Source organism: Bactrocera tryoni, chromosome 1 (assembly GCF_016617805.1).
Source record: "Bactrocera tryoni isolate S06 chromosome 1, CSIRO_BtryS06_freeze2, whole genome shotgun sequence".
Classification (NCBI taxonomy): Eukaryota; Metazoa; Arthropoda; class Insecta; order Diptera; family Tephritidae; genus Bactrocera; species Bactrocera tryoni.
This window is the reverse complement of record NC_052499.1, coordinates 22,429,144-22,450,209: the sequence shown is the minus strand read 5'-3', so window position 1 is coordinate 22,450,209 and position 21,066 is coordinate 22,429,144. Positions and strand designations below refer to the sequence as shown.

General features: G+C 35.9%; 1 protein-coding gene across 3 annotated transcripts in view; it reads right to left on the bottom strand.

Moving 5' to 3' along the window:
- LOC120766440 (microtubule-associated protein Jupiter-like) overlaps window positions 1-21,066 on the bottom strand; it is a 226,067-nt gene that overhangs the window by 202,316 nt on the left and 2,685 nt on the right. Inside the window, exon 1 of one of the 3 annotated variants that reach the window (XM_040091953.1) lies at window positions 15,809-15,984. The exons of 1 other annotated variant lie outside the window; for it this stretch is intronic. In XM_040091953.1, coding sequence (XP_039947887.1) covers window positions 15,809-15,879 — 71 coding nt within the window. In that variant the 5' untranslated portion in view covers window positions 15,880-15,984. Of the gene's footprint in view, window positions 1-15,808; window positions 15,985-21,066 lie in introns of those variants that run through there. One more of the 3 variants, XM_040091978.1, reaches the window with a different exon arrangement.

Sequence of the window (21,066 nt, the reverse complement as noted above, 5' to 3'; positions counted from 1 at the left end):
AAACTGCTTGCAAAGTAAATAAAATGGAAGCAGATTAAATCGGTAGATCAGAAAGACAGTGGAGGCAAGGTAAAAAAGAAAAAGCCATCTTTGTTACACCATTTCATTTTTGTGATTTCCAGGTTTAAGGGGGTATTCTGGTCTAGAAATAAAAAAACGATTTTTTACCCACGGAACCACGATTGCTCAGGTTCCACTCCACCGATTTACCTGGAACTTTTACAATATCTTCTTTATAGACTTGCCTATGTCTGGGTAGCCATATCTACAAATGTCACTATTTCGTGGAAAAATGCGTCTGCTTTGACAGGATAACTCCTTACAGGATCATCTTACGTGACAAAAATAAGTTAAAATCTTAACAAAGAGCTTGGACGAAGAAGAAAAAATTGAAAAATGGATTGGATTTTTGGCAGATATTTTTACAAAAAAATTAAAATTTCGCGATATTTTTTTTCTAATAGTTGTTATCAAAAATAATCCTTCGCGAAGTCTGTAAGAATTGTATCTCAAAGACTTGTGTAAAATTTCATGAAGATCGGTTGAGTAGTTCTCGAGAAATTTTGCCAACCGACTTCAAAAACATAGTTTCGAGAAAAACGCGTTTAAAGACGGCGTACTTAGCCTAGCTAGCCTAGAGTGCACAAGGTCTCAAAGCTGTGTTACTCGGATCAACTTGAAAATTTAGAACAATGTTCTAGGGGTGTTGTAAAATTTAATAAGATAATAAAAAAATTCGATTTTTTTTAAACTGTATAACCATAAAATCTCTTAAATAAGTATCAAATGCTAGAAAAATATTTTAAAATTAAAATATATGTAGATCGATTGCAAAGACACTTGAATATAATAAGATAAAGTACTGACACTAACAATATAATACAAGCATTGCGCGACCATATAAAATACACCAATGTTGAGGTTATGCCTTATTTTTGATTCCTAGGTATTTGCTAAGTATAAATACATATATAAGTATATACATATAATCGCAAATAAGTAAATGTCAATAATACTTACAATGAGTAATCGTTTAAAAATAGAACCGTGCTAGGCATTGTTCTTTTGTGCAACTTTACTCTAATACTCTAATTACTGAAATAGCGTGATGTGCACAGGCAAGAAAGACTTTTGATAGCTAAGAACTAATCACCGGAGTTGGTGATGACTGATGTTGTATGGAGTACATATGTGTGTACATATATGTAGTATATCAACTACATTACATTGCACCAGCTAGTTCGAGAAGCCAAACAGGCGCAAGCAGATAGTAAAGACACAACAGTGACGAACAAGTGAAGCCACTACGACAAGCGGTGGTCTATACGACTGTATACATAAGTACATGCATATGTATGTACGTAGTTCAGCACATAACCTTACTGTGACTTTGTTGTAAATGCAGTAAACTGAGAAGCTCTTCACTTAAATACTGAGGATGAAGTAAAAAGGTTATGCATGTTGACTAAATGACTAAGCAGCTAACAGTTTTGCTACCCTCTTCTTAGTCTGCTATGAACAATATGTAAGTTTGCATGTATTTTGCAAACAACGAGACTTCAGTCTTCATCGAACAATTATTTTGTTTTTGCACAAATAGCGTTCACCTTGGTTAATCGCTTGTTTCTAAAGTGTTGTTACTTTTTATTGCTATGGGTTTTGCTACTTTTTTTGCTTTCAAAGTGTATTTCAAGGCAATGCACTCATATACCTAAATTTGCTCGCAGAAAGTCTGCCTACGACATTTTGCACAACAAATGTGTGGTTACTGTTATATTGGTGACTTCTTTGTCACCTTTTTGAAACATGGGATATCCGCATAGTGTGTGGGCGTCGATATAAAAAAAAATCAACTGGACTTATTTATTCCGAGGCTGTTGTTGCCTTTTTATTGGGAGTGGTTTTTTACGTAACGGGTTCCAAACCCAGCGCACAACCTCGCTAGGTGAGTGGTATACAGCTTTAGACACATTTATATAGCGAACCGCTTGTTTCAAAACGGACGCCCGCTCGCAGACGCACCTCTGGTGAACAGACGCTGCAATTAGACTATAGCCAACCCTTAAACCGATTATGTCGGAGTGGCTCTTTTAGCCGTGACCGCAGGCTCCACACAGGGCTGGCTACCGCATTTTACACAAAGATTACTCACGTTACCAGTGAGCGCGACGAGGACACAAGAGTGGGAATTGGGTATAATCCTACAACTACCTCCACCACTTGAAATCCAACGCAGAATCACTCTTACAAACACGTGCTATTTTGGACTGAGTAGGCAATTGAAAAGTATATTCTTCTTCCGACGAGCTGTACGAGATATACGGAAAGATTGACGTAGTTCAGCGAATCAAGAGGCAGCAGCTGCGCTGGCTAGTTCACGCTGTCCGAATGGAAGAGAACCGTCCAGTCTTGAGGGTTTTCAATTCAGCACCCTCCGGGAGGAAGCGAAGGAAAGGAAGACTTCCACTTCGTTGGAGAGATCAGGTGGAGAAGGATCTGGCTGCCCTTGGTATCTCGAATTGACGCCAAATATCGAAAGAAGAAACGATTGGCTTCTCCAATTAGATAACACTACTCAACAAATTTGAAGAAAAAATTTGCGACTGATGACGTCTGGTATTTCGTTATTTCAGGTGCCTTGATTATGAATTTGAGTCCAAAAATTTTTCTCAAGTACAGCTATTTTTATCATTTTAGTAAATTAAGTTTGACTCCTAAGCCTCTTGATTACAATACAAAAAATCCTACGTGTTCAGAAATTTTTGCTTTCATTTTCGGTTTTAGCAAACCAAAATTAGCACAATCGCAAAATGACTGTAAACTAGTGTAATTTTTTCAAAAGCAATAAATTTCCTTGAATCACTATATAATTAGTGCATAAATCTCAGAAAGCGGCAAAATAAATAATATATTTTTTATTCTCATTTTTCACAACTAAATAGAGTCGTAAAACGGGTACTAATCTAACTTGCAATTTGCAAAATATCGCAAATGAATGGAGATAACAAAAAAATGCTGCAAATAAAGTAAAAATTATTATGCAATTGTGCATTTTCACATTTCCAGCAGTGACCAACATCACACAAAGCCTTTGTCCATTTGTTATTGGCACGAATCGAGTTCAGTGGCCCGAGTGCCACGGCAACAAAGCGTTCGGCATGTGTGTGTATTAAATTTTAGGAAAATGATGTGTAATTATTTGTATGTACTCGTATGTATGTAAATACTAATAGGCAAACAGAGTAAAGCTGCAAGTACAAATCAAAAATAAAATCGGTGGATCGCGTGCCACATATCACATGCCACAAAAACGTCATTATAGCTGTTACACTCGTGCATACGAGTATGCTGCTAGATACAAAAGAGTATACACGATGCAATATTTGTGTTTTTTGTTAAGGTTATGTGGGGTCGATATTGTTGCCGCAGCGTATGGTACAGTAGTGCACGGCTTATTAGAACTGAGAACTGAATAAACTTTTTTTATTTGTTTTTTTTTTCTTGTTATTTTTATTTTTTTAGACAATTTTTTCTATACTTTTTGAGACATACGCAAAATCGGAAAAAATTAAACAAAAAAATCCGCCAAAACACTTAAAAAAATATGAACTGAAATAATGATATTAAAATTCCTGCTTTACGAACGAACATTTTTCGCTAAAAGTAACAGTTTTTGAAGTATTAACAGGGACTCAAGAAACGGAAAAACCACGTATGCGGTAAATGTTCTACGGATCATTCTGAAAAACTAAGAATCTAAAACCGGTTTGGAGCTAACAATTTTTAAGGCGAAGTTTTTTTAGGGATCATAAAAATTCTGCGTCAGTTGAGGCCTCCGTATGAAATTTAATACATAACACACACATACACACATTTTGATATTCTATCGATCATTTTTCGGAATCGACCAGATCGACAAATATGTACATACAGATGTATGTATGTATATCACATATCTCCCATGCAATCGATTATTCAAATTTTTTTAAACTTCGCCTTAAAAATCGTTGGCCCGAAACCGGTTTTAGATTGATAGTTCTTCAGAATGATCCGTAGAACATTTCCCGCACATGCGATTTTGAAGAAAAAAATCGACCTGCTCTAATATATGACATAATACTGAAGAAAAAATATTTAAAAATAAATAAAATATAAAAATTAAAAATAATAATTAATATACAAGATTAAAAATTGTTGAAGCGTGCTGCGTTTAGGCAGGCAATACTGTACACACATCGGTACTAAACAAATATATGCTATACAGTTAATGATTGGTCCGAAAAACCACTGTGATTATAAAGAAAAAAAAATTGCCGACATCAAGTTAATTCATCATGTCGGAAGGAAAAATTTATGAGCTATTATTACCAAGCGTGAAGTAAGAAATTCAAAAATGATGTACGGCAACGAAAACCTTGAAAAGTAAGTTTTATACCGCGAGTTTTCTCGACTTAAATTACATGTGCTCAAAAGCTTTAAGCAATAAAAAAATAAGGCAGAGCAATTTCATAATTCATGGCCTTGCAAACTTTTCTCCACATCAAAGCAATTCCTTCAATCGGCTTCTTCAAAAAATAAGGTAGATTTCGGCGAATATCAAACTAAACTTAAGGAGAAAGGGCGGCAGAAATTACTTGCTTTCTACAATATGCGTCTCAGTAACATTGTCCTGTTTCTAAAACTCATATAATATAACGGAACAGCAGTAGATTTGAAACAATAAAAACATTTATTTAGTGAACCATTATTATTTTTGGGAAGAAAATACATAATCTCATTGTTTAATGAACTACCCTCATATTAACTGCAAAATCGGCAAATGCTTTCAAAGATTATTCATTTCGAGAATCGCTATTTTTTCAAAAAAAAAAAAAAAAAACACAGAAACTTCAAATTTAATGTGGAATGTTTATTATCATTTGAAGGAACATTCTTTGGTCTCATCCGTTGAGTCGAATTTTCGATGACTCGTTCAAGCGTTTCGACTGATAACTGGCGAATAACACGCGTGATGTTTTGCGCCAAGCCCTAAATCCAAGCGGGGTTGTCCGCATAGACTTTAGATAGGTTTGATATCACACGATCTCGGTGGCCAATCTACCAGCCCAAAACTTTAAATTATTTGCTCACCGAAGTGTTCTCTCAATAAATCCATTGATTTGATGTGTAGGAAGTGGTGTCGAAACCAAATATCACCGAGATCACGAGCTTTAATTTCAGGCATCAAATAGTCGGTTATCATGACGTGATAACGGTCGCCAATGACGATTACGTTCTCATCGGCATCATTTTCGGAAAAATATGTGCCGATGATTCCTTAGGTTCACAAACCACACATAACCGTTATTTTTTTCTGGATCAAATGGCAGCTCTTGAATCTCTTCAGGTTGCTCTTCGTCCCAAATGCGACAATTTTGCTTGTTTACATACTCATTGAACTAGAAATGGGCCTCATCGCTGAACAAAATGTGGCTCGAAAACGTTGGATCTTTCTGGAACAAGGCGATCTCGACGTAAAATACGCCAATTCTTTCCATACGTCAGTCCGAGTTGCTGCGAACGGCGCCGAATCGACTCTTCACGAGCTTCGTGTACGCTCTCAGCTACGGCTGCTATATCTTCTTCACTGCGTGCTGAACGTAGTCTCTTCTGTCGAATATTATCCAATAATGAATGCTGGATGATGGAGTTGCGAATAGCACTGATACGCAGTAAGCCAAATATGCTGACCATAAGTTGGGCGAAACGCGCGAAACACATTCTTCAGAGAACGTGAATTTGCCAAACAATGCTGAACTAAACTAACATGACAGCTTGATATGACTCACGCGTGATGTGTCAAAAAAGGCTTTAGAAAAAAGTACCTCTACTTGGATCACCCGTTATAACTAGAAAAAAGGGAGTAGCAATCTATTTCAATTCTATTCCCGTTCCAATGTGTAATTTATAGAATGACAACGGATTTATTGCCAACTGTCAGGTAGCTACGAAAATGCAGTTCAGAACAGGCACTGACAACTATCATTACTTTCAATATAATGCAACATAACATGTTGCCACTGACAAATGCGCTCGCAGACAGACATACTTCTAAATATACGTACATAATCACCAAAGGGCGTGTCACGCACATGTAATTAAACAACAACGATAGGAAGGCAACTGAAAATGCATTTATCCCGTGATTCTTCCACGAAACACAAGTTGCGTTGTCCTTTCTCTTCGCCGTTCAACTTGTAGTGACTTTATCATTCTCGAAAATCGGCAAAACAATTAATGTTCCCTTTTCACCATATCACATACATATGTACATACATAAAAGTTTATACAGCATATAGGACACATCGGTGTAGAGCAATTGTTGTAAGTGGGATAACAAAAAGAAGAAAAAACAACAATGCCAATATGATCGGCTGCGCGTTGGCATCATTATTTTATGCACCGAAGTTGTAAAATGAAAGCAATTTTTGGCATGCGCGCCTCTCACGCACGCAATCACGCACGGCAAGGGTGTGTGTGCAAAGTAGCAGGGAGAAAATACTCGCAGATTTTGCAAGTCTCCGGGGCATACATTATAAATATGTACATATGTATGACTATTGGGGATTGTTCCAGCTGAGTTTTGTTGGCCACCCGCTGTTTCAAAATTGCCAAACTATGTATTTACGGACATAAGTATATGTATATACTACTATTATACATGTTCATATGCATGTGCAGTTTGAATAAATAATAGAAAGGTTTATATTGAAAAGGAAATTGGTATTGAAATTAAAATTGGAAAAAGGCTCATGTTAAAATATATTAAGTGCATGCAGCATTGGGAATTGCGTGCTGAGGTTACTCATTAATTCTGGACTACACAAACATAATGTGCTTTTGCGTCACTAAAATTGAAGGGATATGTGATACGACATTTGGAGATCAATTGTGTCCAGTAGTCTACTCTACTCTACTCCACACTTTACCTTACATCACTAAAAATGCCAAAATTAACATTTCTCCTACGGATTTATCGGTCTGCGCCAATAAAGAAGAAAAGCGGCTTGATTTACAGGTAGCACGGAAAAAACGCAAAAATCGCGTATGCAGGAAATGTTCTACGGATCATTCTGAACAACCTTGCCTAAGAGACTATGGGTCTAAAACCACAAATTTTATATACTATATTATTACATCTGAAGAATATTTCAGGCAATTCGCGAATGACATCCGAAAGGATCACCGCCGGCTTGACAAGAATGAACCAAGCCAATTTTTAATACCCTGTTTTGATGTGAACAGTATTACAGTAGAACAAATGGTAATCAGAAGGGTTAAGGTTTGGGCTACAAGGCGGGTGAGGCAATTTCCAGCCGGTTAGGAGTTGGAAAATTATTACCTTGTATCTAGTCGCAAATTTTAGGTTTTTCGACGATTGATTGCTTCAGTTTAATAATATGTTGCCGGTGGTGTCCCCGTTAATTGCTTCACCCGGTTTTAGAAGCTCTTAATTCAGCGCGCCCTTCTGATCCCACATACAGAGTATTACCTTGGTGTCATGGATATTTGACCAGGTTTAATTTTTGCCTTTATCATTGTCGTAATAGATCCATTATTCTTCGCCAGTTACAATCCGACGCTAATACGTATATGTATGAATTCTGATTGACATGAAAAGTCTCTCAACGTTTCTTGACACCCAATTTCCTGGCACTTGAATGTTTCCGGCGGTTTTTAAACGTTCTGAAATTTGCTGCTTAGGCAACATCCAACTATTCTATGAATCCTGTTTGTGTTTGGTAACAATCTTCATTGAGTAATGCTTTCCTCATCTTGAAACTTTCCTGGCCGCTCTGAACGTTCTTCGTCTAACAAGCGACAATCACCACTTTTAAATCGTGTAAACTACTTTTGGCACGTTCGCTCAGCTACAGAAAGCTCTCCGTAAACTTTAAGCAAAATACGATGGCTCTCTGCCGAGATCTTCTTCATACTAAAGTCGTGAAGAAGAGTTTCACGGCAAACACTTTTTTTCAGGTACAAAGTTCGACTCAAAGAAGGAAAAAATTGTATTGTTTTTTACGCTTTAAATAAAGAACATACACTGAAAAAGGCGCACAAGGGCAGTAGCTTTCCAACGCATGTTCTCAATTATGGAACAATATAGTAACAATCAAGTTACGCCATCTATTGGCAAAGTATAGAAATAATCATAAACCCAATATATAAATTTCGAGAAAATGTAGCCTTTTGCTAGGAAATATCGACAGAGCAGCTACATATTTAACCGGCCCTGTAAATTTAATCAAATTTGCAAAAATCAAAACTATTAACTTTTATTATTTAAATACTGCTATTTAAGAGTCATTAATGAGAGTACTCAATTCAACACTCTTTTGCATTTCAACAAAAGTAAAAAATGTGTTTAAGCATTACTTATCAAATTATTTTATCTACTCAGCTGTTATTTGCAAAGCTATTGAAAACTTAAGCCGGCCCCACACTCTGGAACCAGCTGCCTTGAATTTTGCCAAACGCACTGCAAGCACTTGAGGAACAGAAATGACAGCAACAAACTGCTAAAATTATAATAAAACTTGTGGTAGTGAAGTATGTCTGTGTATGTATAAAAATAAACAACAAAGCAAACAGAAAAAATAGGCAAAGGTAGAGCGAGGTATGAGGCATCAGCAGCGGCAGGCCACAAACAGCTGTGCCCACATGCCTGCAAAATTTTTTAGCGCTGTTGCCACCTCCAGACGCCGACGGTCATCAACGAAACCACCAATATCCAGCATCCGACAGTTAACATATATGTATGTACATATTTATATAAACATTATGCATATTTATGTATGCGTACATACATATGTACATATGTAGATAACAGCGATTTTGAAGGCTGCGGCAGCAAACGGAGAACTCAACTCGCTTAGAATTTGCATTGCCCACACAAGTTATGCATTTGCATTGTCATTTGTGCATGCAAACAGCCGTTCAATAACCCAAAACCAACAGTCAACCGCCAGCAGTTAGCGCAGCCGCCAATGCCCGTTTAAAAGGTGGCAAGCAAGCGTTTAGCACTTCCACGAGGCTGGAGTCAATGTCGCGCTGGCGTCTTAAGCGCAGATAAATGATGTGGTTACATACATACATACATGCGCACACACATACCTACATATACATATGTGTGTATATGCTTCACTCAATTTTATGGTCTTAAATATTATTGTTTGCTGACTAGTCATTCAAAACTTCAGTCATCCATTTCTTCGTGCATTCATGCCTGCTGCTTACAGTTAGTTTCGGATTTATTTACTTGGGTGTTAGTTACCGTAGTTTGACAGGAGTGTATGGTAAGTAGGTACTTACATATATTTTATGGTTATATTACTTTTGCAAAGCAAATAGAAGTCAGCTATAGAAATTATGGCATTAGACCGAACCATACCTCAAGTTACGGGATTTGGTTCCTCGAGCAATGGGATTAAATTGCGAACATTTTCGCGCGATTATTTTTTACAACTTTCGTTGTGGATTAATACAGCAACAGTGCATCGATGAACTTAGTTCAAAATTTGGCGATGAAGCTCCATCAGGGAGCAGTATTTATCGATGGTATAGTGAATTCAATCGAGGACGTACATAGATCACCATTCCCACGACAATCTGGTATATGTAACCGGAACAAGAACGGTTGATTGCCAGAATTCTTCCGCTACAACAACAAAAACAAGTTATAGATCACTCTAAAACAGGTTCACGGTGGATCCTATACAACGTTTATGTCGATTGGACGTGAGAAAAAATACGATAGCGGTGCTTCGAAACATGTCTATGACATCGTGACAGATGATGAATTATAGATTTACGCTACAGCAGTAGACTGTATAAGTGTTTCCAGCTGCCTGCTAATGGTTGCCTGTTTTTTTTTTCTTCTTTTTTTTGAAAAACAAGTCATGTCGGAACCATACCACTAGAACAAACCAGAACAGTATATTCTGAGTGGAACGCAACCATTTATTTGCCTGTTGTCTACCAAAAAATCAAGGAAAAACTAACTACCGAAGACGGATCACTCTCTGACCTATTGACTGAAAAAACTGCATTTGAGCACTGATTTGATGAGTACTCGCTTGGCACCGAATGACTTCTTTTTATTCCTATACGTAAAACATAAACTAAGGGGTTAATATTTTTCGACACCTGAAGTGACGTTTGAGACGTTCAGAATCCATGTTTTGGAGATATCTCAATCACAGTGGCAAAAGTACTGCCAATTGGTTCAAACGTAGGCAAAAGTTTAATGATTTTAGTGGAGAATATTTTGAAAAACAACAAAGCAATTTTCGATGATAAAATTTTATTTTTGTTCTCCAATCTCAACCCTAGCATTATTTGACAATATACATATGTATGTATATTCACTAAACTTTACATAAACGTCACAATTTCCGAACAAATTGTTCAGGTCAATATAGCATATTGCTGCTATACAAACTGACCTGAACGATTGTAAGTTGACTTAAGGTTATGGCTCTAAAGGTAAAAGCATCAAAGCAAGTATAGTAATAGAAGAAGAAACTTCGGAAACAGCTGATGATTTTTGAGCCTTAAAAACTTGACTTTTGAGACAAATTTACTGTTACACTAAATACTTATATTAAATAAAAGTACATCACAAGCCTGACTGAATCCTTTGTGCCACAAATTTGAAAAGGCGTTTCAGAGTGCTTGGAAGTGTTTACAAACTTTAATAGCGTTTTTCTTAAAATGGTGTTTTCAAAGCCGGTGACCAACATTACTCGAAAACGGCTAAACCGATTAGTTTCCAATTTTCAATTCAATAGTTTCAAGACAATTTTCGTAAATATATTTTTAGTAATTAATCGGAGATTTTTTCCCACCGATAAATATTTGTTTAGAAGCAATTTAAGGTCGAAATTTTAGTCAAAAATCAATTATTTTTAGAAACCCTCATTTTGTCAAAAAATTTGGTTTTGCTTGTTCCTTCGATTAATTACTAGATTACTTACATTACTTTAACGAAATCTGTTTGGTTTTTTAATTTCAGAGAAACCAGTTCAGAGATAAAAGGATCACCGCAAAACGTCTTTTATGAGAGGAGCTCCCGGAGATCAGCTGTAGTTCCTTTGCAAATAAATATATTTACTAATACTAAGTCTTAAAATAACAAAGTTTTGGATCAATAAATTTAAATTCTGGAAAATTCGTTTTTTCGGCCTAACCCCTTAAGCACGTTAATAGACAAATAAATTTATTATAAGTATGTAAGGAATATAGTACTTTGTTTAATGTGAATACAGAACTTAACTTGTCATAAAATCATCGTCCGCTTTGCTATGTCTGCGTATTAGGCTCAAATCAGGGAAAGGCCAAATAATAAAATAAACTGCAATACGACGCACAATTGGTCTGCCGCAACGCATATTTCAATACCACATTATCATACGTCACCATCATGGGTGCATCGGTGACGTTAACATATTGCCACACGGAGCAAACAAAGTCCAAGTATTCCATTACTAAGTGCGTTTATAGCATAAGTAATGAGTTAAGTTAAATAAGCTGCCGCATGGGCATATTATTAATATTATTGTTGTTGCCATTTTCATAAAACAATGGCATGACCATTTGTAATTTTCCATGCACACACACACACACACAGTTTATACGCCAGCTAAGGCAGCTTTTTAGTGCATGTTAAGGTTGGTAAGGAATTGCACGCGTGCATACGCTCACGCAACTCACGTGAAAGAAATATGCATTCGCTGCACAACAACAACAAAAAGTGTGCGTATGCTCGATGGCTTGATAATGGGTGTGTTTCTCATATTTGTAGCCGGGTTGCATTCAAAAGCATAACAACAAGAATTATATGCAAGTGCTTCGATTATTTTCTAACACTTTATAGCGTTCTGGAATTATATAAAGGATTTTTATGGCGTGAAATATTTTTTTATTAAAAATAAATTCTTGTGAATACGTTTTTAAGTTTTGTATTTTGTTCTTTGTTTTTTATTCTTTTTGTAGCACATATTTGAGTTGCTTTGGCAGCACTCATCACTACACGCTATTAAACTTCAATTTTTTCTCGCCTTCATTCATTATTTTTAATTGTTATCAACGCAAGCGCATCGCTTCCTGGTATGCCCGGCTGCCATAGACGCTTTTTACTGCATTTTTAATTCTTACATAATGATTTTCTGCAGTTAAACGCTCGTTCATTCTGAAGTCAGCATTCCTTTTGCCGCAAAACTAATTTCATACATTCTGCGATTATTTTGCAGTTAACAGCGTCGGATGTTTCTTTTTCCCATTTTTTAATGTTCTTTCTAACAGCAGCTCCACGATCACAACATATTTACATACACACATTATTAAGAGCAGCTGCGCCTGATTACTATCACGTGATTAGCGTAGTTTATAATATAATTTATTGAGTGCACCGACTCGGCATTTTCTAGCGATTTGCAATTAAATCAATTTTTTAGTTTAGCGAGTGTTCTCCTGTCGTGCATTTACAAAAGCACGGAATTAATGTAACATTTTTTAAATTCAAAATTATTTAGTTTTTTTGGTTATGTGATTATTTGAAATGAAAATTTAAATTTTCGAAATATTTTTAAAATTTTCTTCAAAAAGATTATTTAATATTCTTTAATTTTCATACGCTGAACAGGGTAAACTAAGTTTGCCACGAAGATTTAACAATCAGAATGAGACGTCGGAGACCTTATGAAATATGTATATGTATGTACATATGTATATTTAAATTATCAGCGTGACAGTCAATGGGTCGATTTAACCATGAACGTCTATATAAACGCGAACTAATCCCTCAGTTTTTGAGAAATAAATCTGAAATTTTGCACACGTCCTTTTCTCCCACAGAAGCTGCTCATTTGTCGATACCTTAGATATCGGACAACTATAGCAAATAGCTGCTATACAAGCTGACCGATCGAAATCCAGTTCTTATGTGGATAATTTCTTTCGCCCCGGGCGCAACGTCTTGGGGGCGGCAAAACGATCTTCGCTGTTATTTAAAACTCCAATTCGGCCAAAAATTCCTGCAAATTGTGTCAAAAGTGTACACGATATAGGGCGAAAAAGTGTTTTTCTATGGCTTTTAATAAGATGTCTCGTAAATTTACTATCAATTTCCTCAAAAACCGTTTTGTGAGAATTTTGGAACTTCAGAAGGTAGATAAAGGCGGGCGGCAGAACATCCTTGGCCCCGGGCGCCCGAAGTTGTAGCTGCGCCACTGGCATCATTGCAATCGCGGTTAACGTTTTTCTTGTTTTAATGTTCATATATTCCGCAAAGGCCTCAACTTTGAGTAGCCTATTTTCGTAATTGTCTGGCGTAAGTCTTTTAATTGAACATTAAATTTTTAACGTTTACTGATTTAAATTTTAAAATGAAATATAACTCATGAAATACGCAACAAACTGTCAATCATTTCCTTTGAATACGCGCATTTATGAATTTCCAATAATTAATCAGGTGTATAAAGTCACACAAAGGAAACAAAGTTGCCTTGCATAATAAATTTGAATATTTGTCTTAAAACCTAAAATTATGCGCTCAACGTAGACTGTGTAGCATAAAAACAAAGGTATGGGTAGTACGAGACACTCATTATGTATCGACAGCAGTCGATCACCAGACAACGAACATAAGCGTAAACCACCCTTAAAACAGCAGAGTGTGCACTTAATGCGGTTAATGAATTTTTTAGGTAGCGAATTATGCAGGAAAGAAGGTGAAACATGTCGATACTTTGTCATTTTTGGAAAGGTATGGCTTCAGTAGTGTCTCGTATAATTTTTTTAGGAAACAAAAAATGGACAAATTGTTAGTTTGAAACTGAAAGCTGTTATACATACTTACATATGTACGTAATACACATATTTACGAACATACAAATGCATTTTCTATGTTCATTTGTCCGGCAAAGTGTCAATAGTACGGTGATGGCAACTACCCTTCAATACAGGAAAAGTAAGTTTCGTTGCATGACTAACGTCTGACAAATATGTATTTAGGTTATTAACCTCATTTCGGTCCAACACAAACAATTATAGCGAGACTAGCAACACGGCAAAAATTCTGAGAATTTTTACACCGTTTTTAGTAGATCAATATTGCTTTTATATTTTTCATATAAAATTTGTTTTTTACTCGCATTTAAATGACTTTTAACCCTGAATAGATTATATAAGGTATGTCACGTTGTTTGTAGCACCCAGAAGAAAACGTCGAACACCATAAATATATGGATATAAAATATATACCTAATGATCAGCGTGACGTGTTGAGACGTTTTAGTCATGCCCGTCTGTCTGTCTGTCTGCCTATTTTTCAGCCTCTCGGTTGTCGGGCGACTATAGCGTATAGCTGCCATACAAACTGAACTGAACGATCAGAATCAACCCGTTCACACGACAGTCGGGTCTACGTAACTGAAACGGACCCAACAACAACAAAATCAGAATCAAGTGTTGGCGTGGAAAACTTTTGTAGTATTTGACGAGATATATTTACGAAAATTGACCTGGTTTAATCTCCGAAGAAATTTTTAGATCGAATAACTATAGCATACAGCTGTCATATACACTGAGCGATCGGAATCAAGTTCTTGTAACGAATCATTTGCATTTGTGAAAAATATTATAGCTTCGGTGCAGCGTTAACGGTTTTTCTTGTACGTTCTAACTTTCGACGAGCTTAAGGGGTTACATAGGTTTACGGGTTTCAAAAAATCGAATTTTTAATTCTTATTAAATTCTACAACACCTCTAGAATATTGTCCTAAATCAACCTCAAGTAGATCCGAGTAATTGTTTCGGAGATACAGCCTTGAGGACTTGTGCGCTCGAGGCAAAGTGCTCCGTCTTTCAACGTGTTTTTTTCGAAACTGTGTTTTTGAAGTCGGTTAGCAAGTTTTTTGGAGAACTACTCAACCGATCGTTATGAAATTTTACAAGGGTCTTTGAGAAACAATTCATAAAGACTTGGACAAAGGATTTTTTTTCGATTGTAACTATTTGGGGAAAAAAATGTCACGAAATTTTCATTGGCGTTGAAATGGCCGAGTTTAAAATATTTTTTTTTTTTCAAAAATTTAAGAATTTTCTTGTTAATACTCTATTAATCTGTTTGTAAAAATAAAAAGTTCTAATAAAATATTTAATTTTTTATACAGATTTTTTTTTTTTAAGGCTTTTTTTTACCCGTGGAAACCTACATATGTATGTATGTAACCTCTTAAGTTATCATTGATTCGAGGATATACAACTTATTCGCGTAATTGCCCGTTTCTGTGCAATTTGTAACAGACTGTTGCATTAATTATTTTTTATAGCCTCCAAGTTATGGTTTAGAAGTCACTAGGGGGTATATGTGCTTTCAAATTGACTTTCGAACCCATTAACGAACAGAACTCGTGCTGACCGGCTTAATTTTATAACATGATATACAATGATAATAATTCTCACTCAGTTTCACTTGGATTGACCGAATAATAAACGAGTAATTTCAATTGGTAAGTAGCATTAATGTACTTCCGGGTAAACCTGTAGGAGAAAAAAATTTAGCAAATGTGTCGCATATCCTTTCTCAATAGGACTAAACTAGCAGGAAACCGAACGGTTTTGGTTTGAAGACTTATAAAATCGATTACCAAAATGGCACTTCAATAAGAAATAAATAAAACGAAGCGTTGAAATAAAATACATTTTTACATACATAGAATGCACATACATATACAATTCATTATGCACTCTTGCACTTATTTACCTGTCTACATTAGTTACGCATTCGAAAAGAGGAACTGCCACGCGACGCACATGCAAATCCTGTAAAGCCATTTTGGGTGAAAAATTACGAAACTTATGTTTAAGAAAGACGAAAATATAAGCGAAAGCACCACCGCCGAGTTTTATGTGTTTTTCGTTGGAAAAAATATACAAAACTGTACGGAAATTAACAAGACGGAAAGCAGTAATGAATTAATAGGCCAGCCAACTCGGCACACCGGCAATCGCTGACGAGCCGAACCATTTTAGGGAAGTAACGAGAAACAACAGCCGAACAGGCGGATAAGTGAGTAGGGGCACAGCGGCAAGGGTCGTCGTGTGGTGGGAAGGTGGAAAAAATTTTAATTCGATGCATAAACAGTGAGGCAATGATGCGTAAACGGGTAGGTAAAAGTAAATATGAGCGTATGGCATGACAGCGCAAGAGATCGACACAAGATGATGACAGCCGTCCTTGACAATGATCGCGTTTTGTTCTGTTCATGTAGACACAGCCATAAAAGTACAAAGCACGATAAACGCATTTGGAAAATCGGCATATGGGATCATATTTGAAAAGCAAAGTGACTCACTTATTACACATTAGAAGCAAATTCAGTAAATTAAACTGCTTTTCTGCGCCATTAAGTTCAAATGTGAAAACATATGAACATACGACTGGAAAATTCATATATTCCTCATGGGAGAGTCATAATTAAATATTAAACAAAAAAGTAAATAAATGAGACGCCAAGCATATGTAATCTTAATTGCAGTCTTCAAGGAGTGTTCTCACAACAAACAATGCCGCCACTAATCGGTTGAGGAGAGGTTGGGCAAATACGCACTAAAAAGTACAAATACAACACGGATCGCATGCAATTATCGCAAAATAAAGCCAGAGCTATGTATAAATTTTGCATATGCACATACACACATACATACATACGTATGTATATACATATGTATGTATGTCGATGTACTTGCCACAAATGGAAATTCTGCCACTACGCAAATTCGAAAAAATGTCACTCAATCATGCGATCAATAAATCGCAATCAAAATAAAAAAAAAATAAATAAATATAACAATAACAATAAAAAATGTCTTAGTAAAAAGAATAAAGCAAAATGTAAGAATATGCCGCACGTCTGATGTCTAATGCCACCCAATACGCACACCCACAGCAATCGCATTTGAGGTTAAGTCGTCGGCACGCTAGCTATCGTTCCCCGGTTCGACGTGGGAAAGGTCAAGAAGAGACTTTCATTGCGCTATGGCACATGTGAAACGTAATACATACATACGTAATGTTATTGTTATAGTAATGGCCTACTACCGCATTGTATGCAATCCCCTTACAGCTTTGTGATTTTCTTACGTCCATGGAGGACCTTACAGTGTCAACAACGCTTTACATTGATTTTTTAAGTGCAAAAAATGGTTCCAGCACAATATGCACATAAGTATGTGTACGTTCTCGATATACAGAAATTATTGCCTTGACTGAAATAATTGACAAACAGTAAACGACATTAGTGACGCCAATTTGCAAACAAAAAAAAATGAAGCAAATAAACTTAAAACAAGAAAAAAACGTTAACTTCGGCTGCACCGAAGCTAATATACCCTTCACAGGTGCATTTCTTTCAGTAACTACATATGTGTACAGTTTGTATGGAAGCTATAAGCTATAGTAATCCGATCTGAACAATTTCTTCGTGTATTACATTATTATCTTAGAAATAACCTGTGCCAACTTTTGCGAAGATACATTATCAAATGTGAAAGTTTTCTATACAAGAGCTTGATTCCGATCGTTCAGTTTGTATGACAGCTATATGTTATAGTGGTCCAATATCAGCAGCTTCTTGAAGAGAAAATGACGTTTGCAAAATTTCAAAACGATATCTTAAAAACTTTGGGACTAGTTCGTATATACATAGACAGATAAGACGGGCATGGCTAAATCGTCTCAGCTCATCACACTGATCATTTATATATACACTTTATAGGGTCTCCGACGCTTCCTGCTGGGTGTTTCAAACTTCGTGACAAACTTAATATACTCTGTTCAGGGTATAAAAAGGCACTTTCACATACGTGCAACATCAAGAGTATATATGTATATATGTATGTATGTATGTATGTAGCACTTTGCCTTAAATTAAATATTTTATGCCGCAGTCAGAAGCTGCCACAGAACTATACTCAATAACAACCCTGAAAAAAATATATGTAAAAAATCATTCAATGGTGTAAAGGGTTCCAATTTTGAAATAAAATTTATAATGATCAAATATATGCAAATATATAACGGGAGTTTTCTTTTAAACATGTGGTTTTAAATAATGCAATATTATTTTTGTTTTTGGTCCTTTTGACAGCTGTCACTGGAGTGTAGTTTACTATTTTATAATGAACTTGGGAACAATGATTTCAAATCGTGCTAATTTATTACCAAAATAATGGTTCAGTTCAATATTCGGTCAACACATAATGGCCAAGCCGAGTCAGCAACTCAAGTAACCGTGAATCGGTTTCGCGCTACGTTTATTCTAGTGGATAATGTGCATCCTTAGAGCGCACATCGAAAAGGTGATGTGAAGCAGAGTATCGAAGAAGACCCGAATAAGTCCATCCGCATGCAATAATTGAAACTGTGTCCATATGACTTTATTAAAGTTTTTGCGGAAGAATCTAGAATTGCGGACTTACAAAATCCAACTTGTGCAAGAATTGTAGCCGATTGATGTTTATACTCAAAATGAGATGACCACCGATACTGATTGAAAATTGTGCTTATCGATGTAGGTTTGTCTATATTTTTTAAAAAATTAGGCCGGCCACAATGTTTCAGTCAATGGGGAACGCTATAAAGCCATAATTAATGAGCACCTTTGTTTCCAACAAGACGTCGCTACTTGCCATACAACCAAAGAAACAATTCGTTTCTAGAACATTTTTGGTGAGCGCATTATCCATGGTCGTGGATCTGTGACGTGGCCTCCAAGATGGTGCAATTTAGCACATCACGGCCATAATTTTAAATTATATTTCTTCCCTTCATAAATATGGATGTATATGAAACTTTATTTGAAACATGTTCTGCAGAATTATATAGTAATACTAGCGTTATAAATTCGAAGTAGAAAAATGGTCTTCATAAAAATATCGGGTGATTTTTTAAGAGCTTGATAACTTTTTTAAAAAAAAAAACGCATAAAATTTGCAAAATCTCATCGGTTCTTTATTTGAAACGTTAGATTGGTTCATGACATTTACTTTTTGAAGATAATTTCATTTAAATGTTGACTGCGGCTGCGTCTTAGGTGGTCCATTCGGAAAGTCCAATTTTGGGCAACTTTTCCGAGCATTTCGGCCGGAATAGCCCGAATTTCTTCGGAAATGTTGTCTTCCAAAGCTGGAATAGTTGCTGGCTTATTTCTGTAGACTTTAGACTTGACGTAGCCCCACAAAAAATAGTCTAAAGGCGTTAAATCGCATGATCTTGGTGGCCAACTTACGGGTCCATTTCTTGAGATGAATTGTTCTCCGAAGTTTTCCCTCAAAATGGCCATAGAATCGCGAGCTGTGTGGCATGTAGCGCCATCTTGTTGAAACCACATGTCAGCCAAGTTCAGTTCTTCCATTTTGGCAACAAAAGTTTGTTAGCATCGAACGATAGCGATCGCCATTCACCGTAACGTTGCGTCCAACAGCATCTTTGAAAAAATACGGTCAATGATTCCACCAGCGTACAAACCACACCAAACAGTGCATTTTCGGGATGCATGGGCAGTTGGCCACCAAGATCATGCGATTTAACGCCTTTAGACTATTTTTGTGGGGCTACGTCAAGTCTAAAGTCTACAGAAATAAACCAGCAACTATTCCAGCTTTTGGAAGACAACATTTCCGAAGAAATTCGGGCTATTCCGGCCGAAATGCTCGAAAAAGTTGCCCAAAATTGGACTTTCCGAATGGACCACCTAAGACGCAGCCGCGGTCAACATTTAAATGAAATTATCTTCAAAAAGTAAATGTCATGAACCAATCTAACGTTTCAAATAAAGAACCGATGAGATTTTGCAAATTTTATGCGTTTTTTTTTTTAAAAAAAGTTATCAAGCTCTTAAAAAATCACCCGATAGTTATCAACTGATTCATCAGTTAAGCATTTACAATAAAAGTTTTATCATCTGTTGTTAAGTGGGTGAATCAGTTCCACAACTTGAAATTGAACTTCCATCTTATGGGCATAATTCAAAAGGAATATGCGAGAAATTAGTACAAATATATAAGTACATACATACATATGTACTTATGTACATATACATACTTATATCTTTGAGCCAACCAAGTGGCGCTATAAATTGCATTGGGCTGGGTGGCACTCTGTAATTCATTATTTTTTTAAGCATATTTCTCTTTGTTCTTTAACCAAAATGGGTATACTTCAGTGGAAGTGATGAGTTAGCACACGCGATGATGAAAGTAAAAACAATTAAAAATACAAAATAAAATAAATAAATAGAATAAAAGTAGGACAAATTTTTGTAGCTAGAGAAAGCAATTAATGAAAACTAAAACGCGAGGAAAGTTAACAATACTTCTATTAACTGTTTGCATTAATTTCAAACATACTTAGCGATTTAGAGACCTCTTTATTTGCTGAAAAGCTTACAGTATCTGACAAAATGCACTCATACCTATGAATTGCATTATTATCTTCTGTTCTCGCAATTATCATTTTAAGCACATCACTCCGATTTGAAAGATAACTATTAATTTTATGAAATATACGAAATCATAGAAATTATTTGACTCCATGTCATTTTATACGAAAAAAAACTAAACATACGTTTCTGTGCGACAAAAATTTTGCATATTGATTGTAATTCAGTATTTTATTGTACAATCGTTATTTCAAATTACTGCAACTATTTGGCATAGAAGCTATAAGATTATTAATAACTTTCTGTCGAATGATTAACCAGTCTTGTTTTGCAGCTCGAACAATTTGTTTTTGCCTACATTCTATCCTTCTATTTATTATTGCCTAGAGATTCTCAAGGATTTCCGTGTATGTATATGAATTATTCTTTAATTCCATTGATTCGATGAAGATACCGAACAACGAACCCGGGAAAAGAAGAAAAGAGATCTATTTTCCTTATTGTTTATCATAATGAAGATAATTTGGAGTATACGAGATGTTTTTAGCGTTCATAGCCATAAGTCCAATAAGTATGTTTT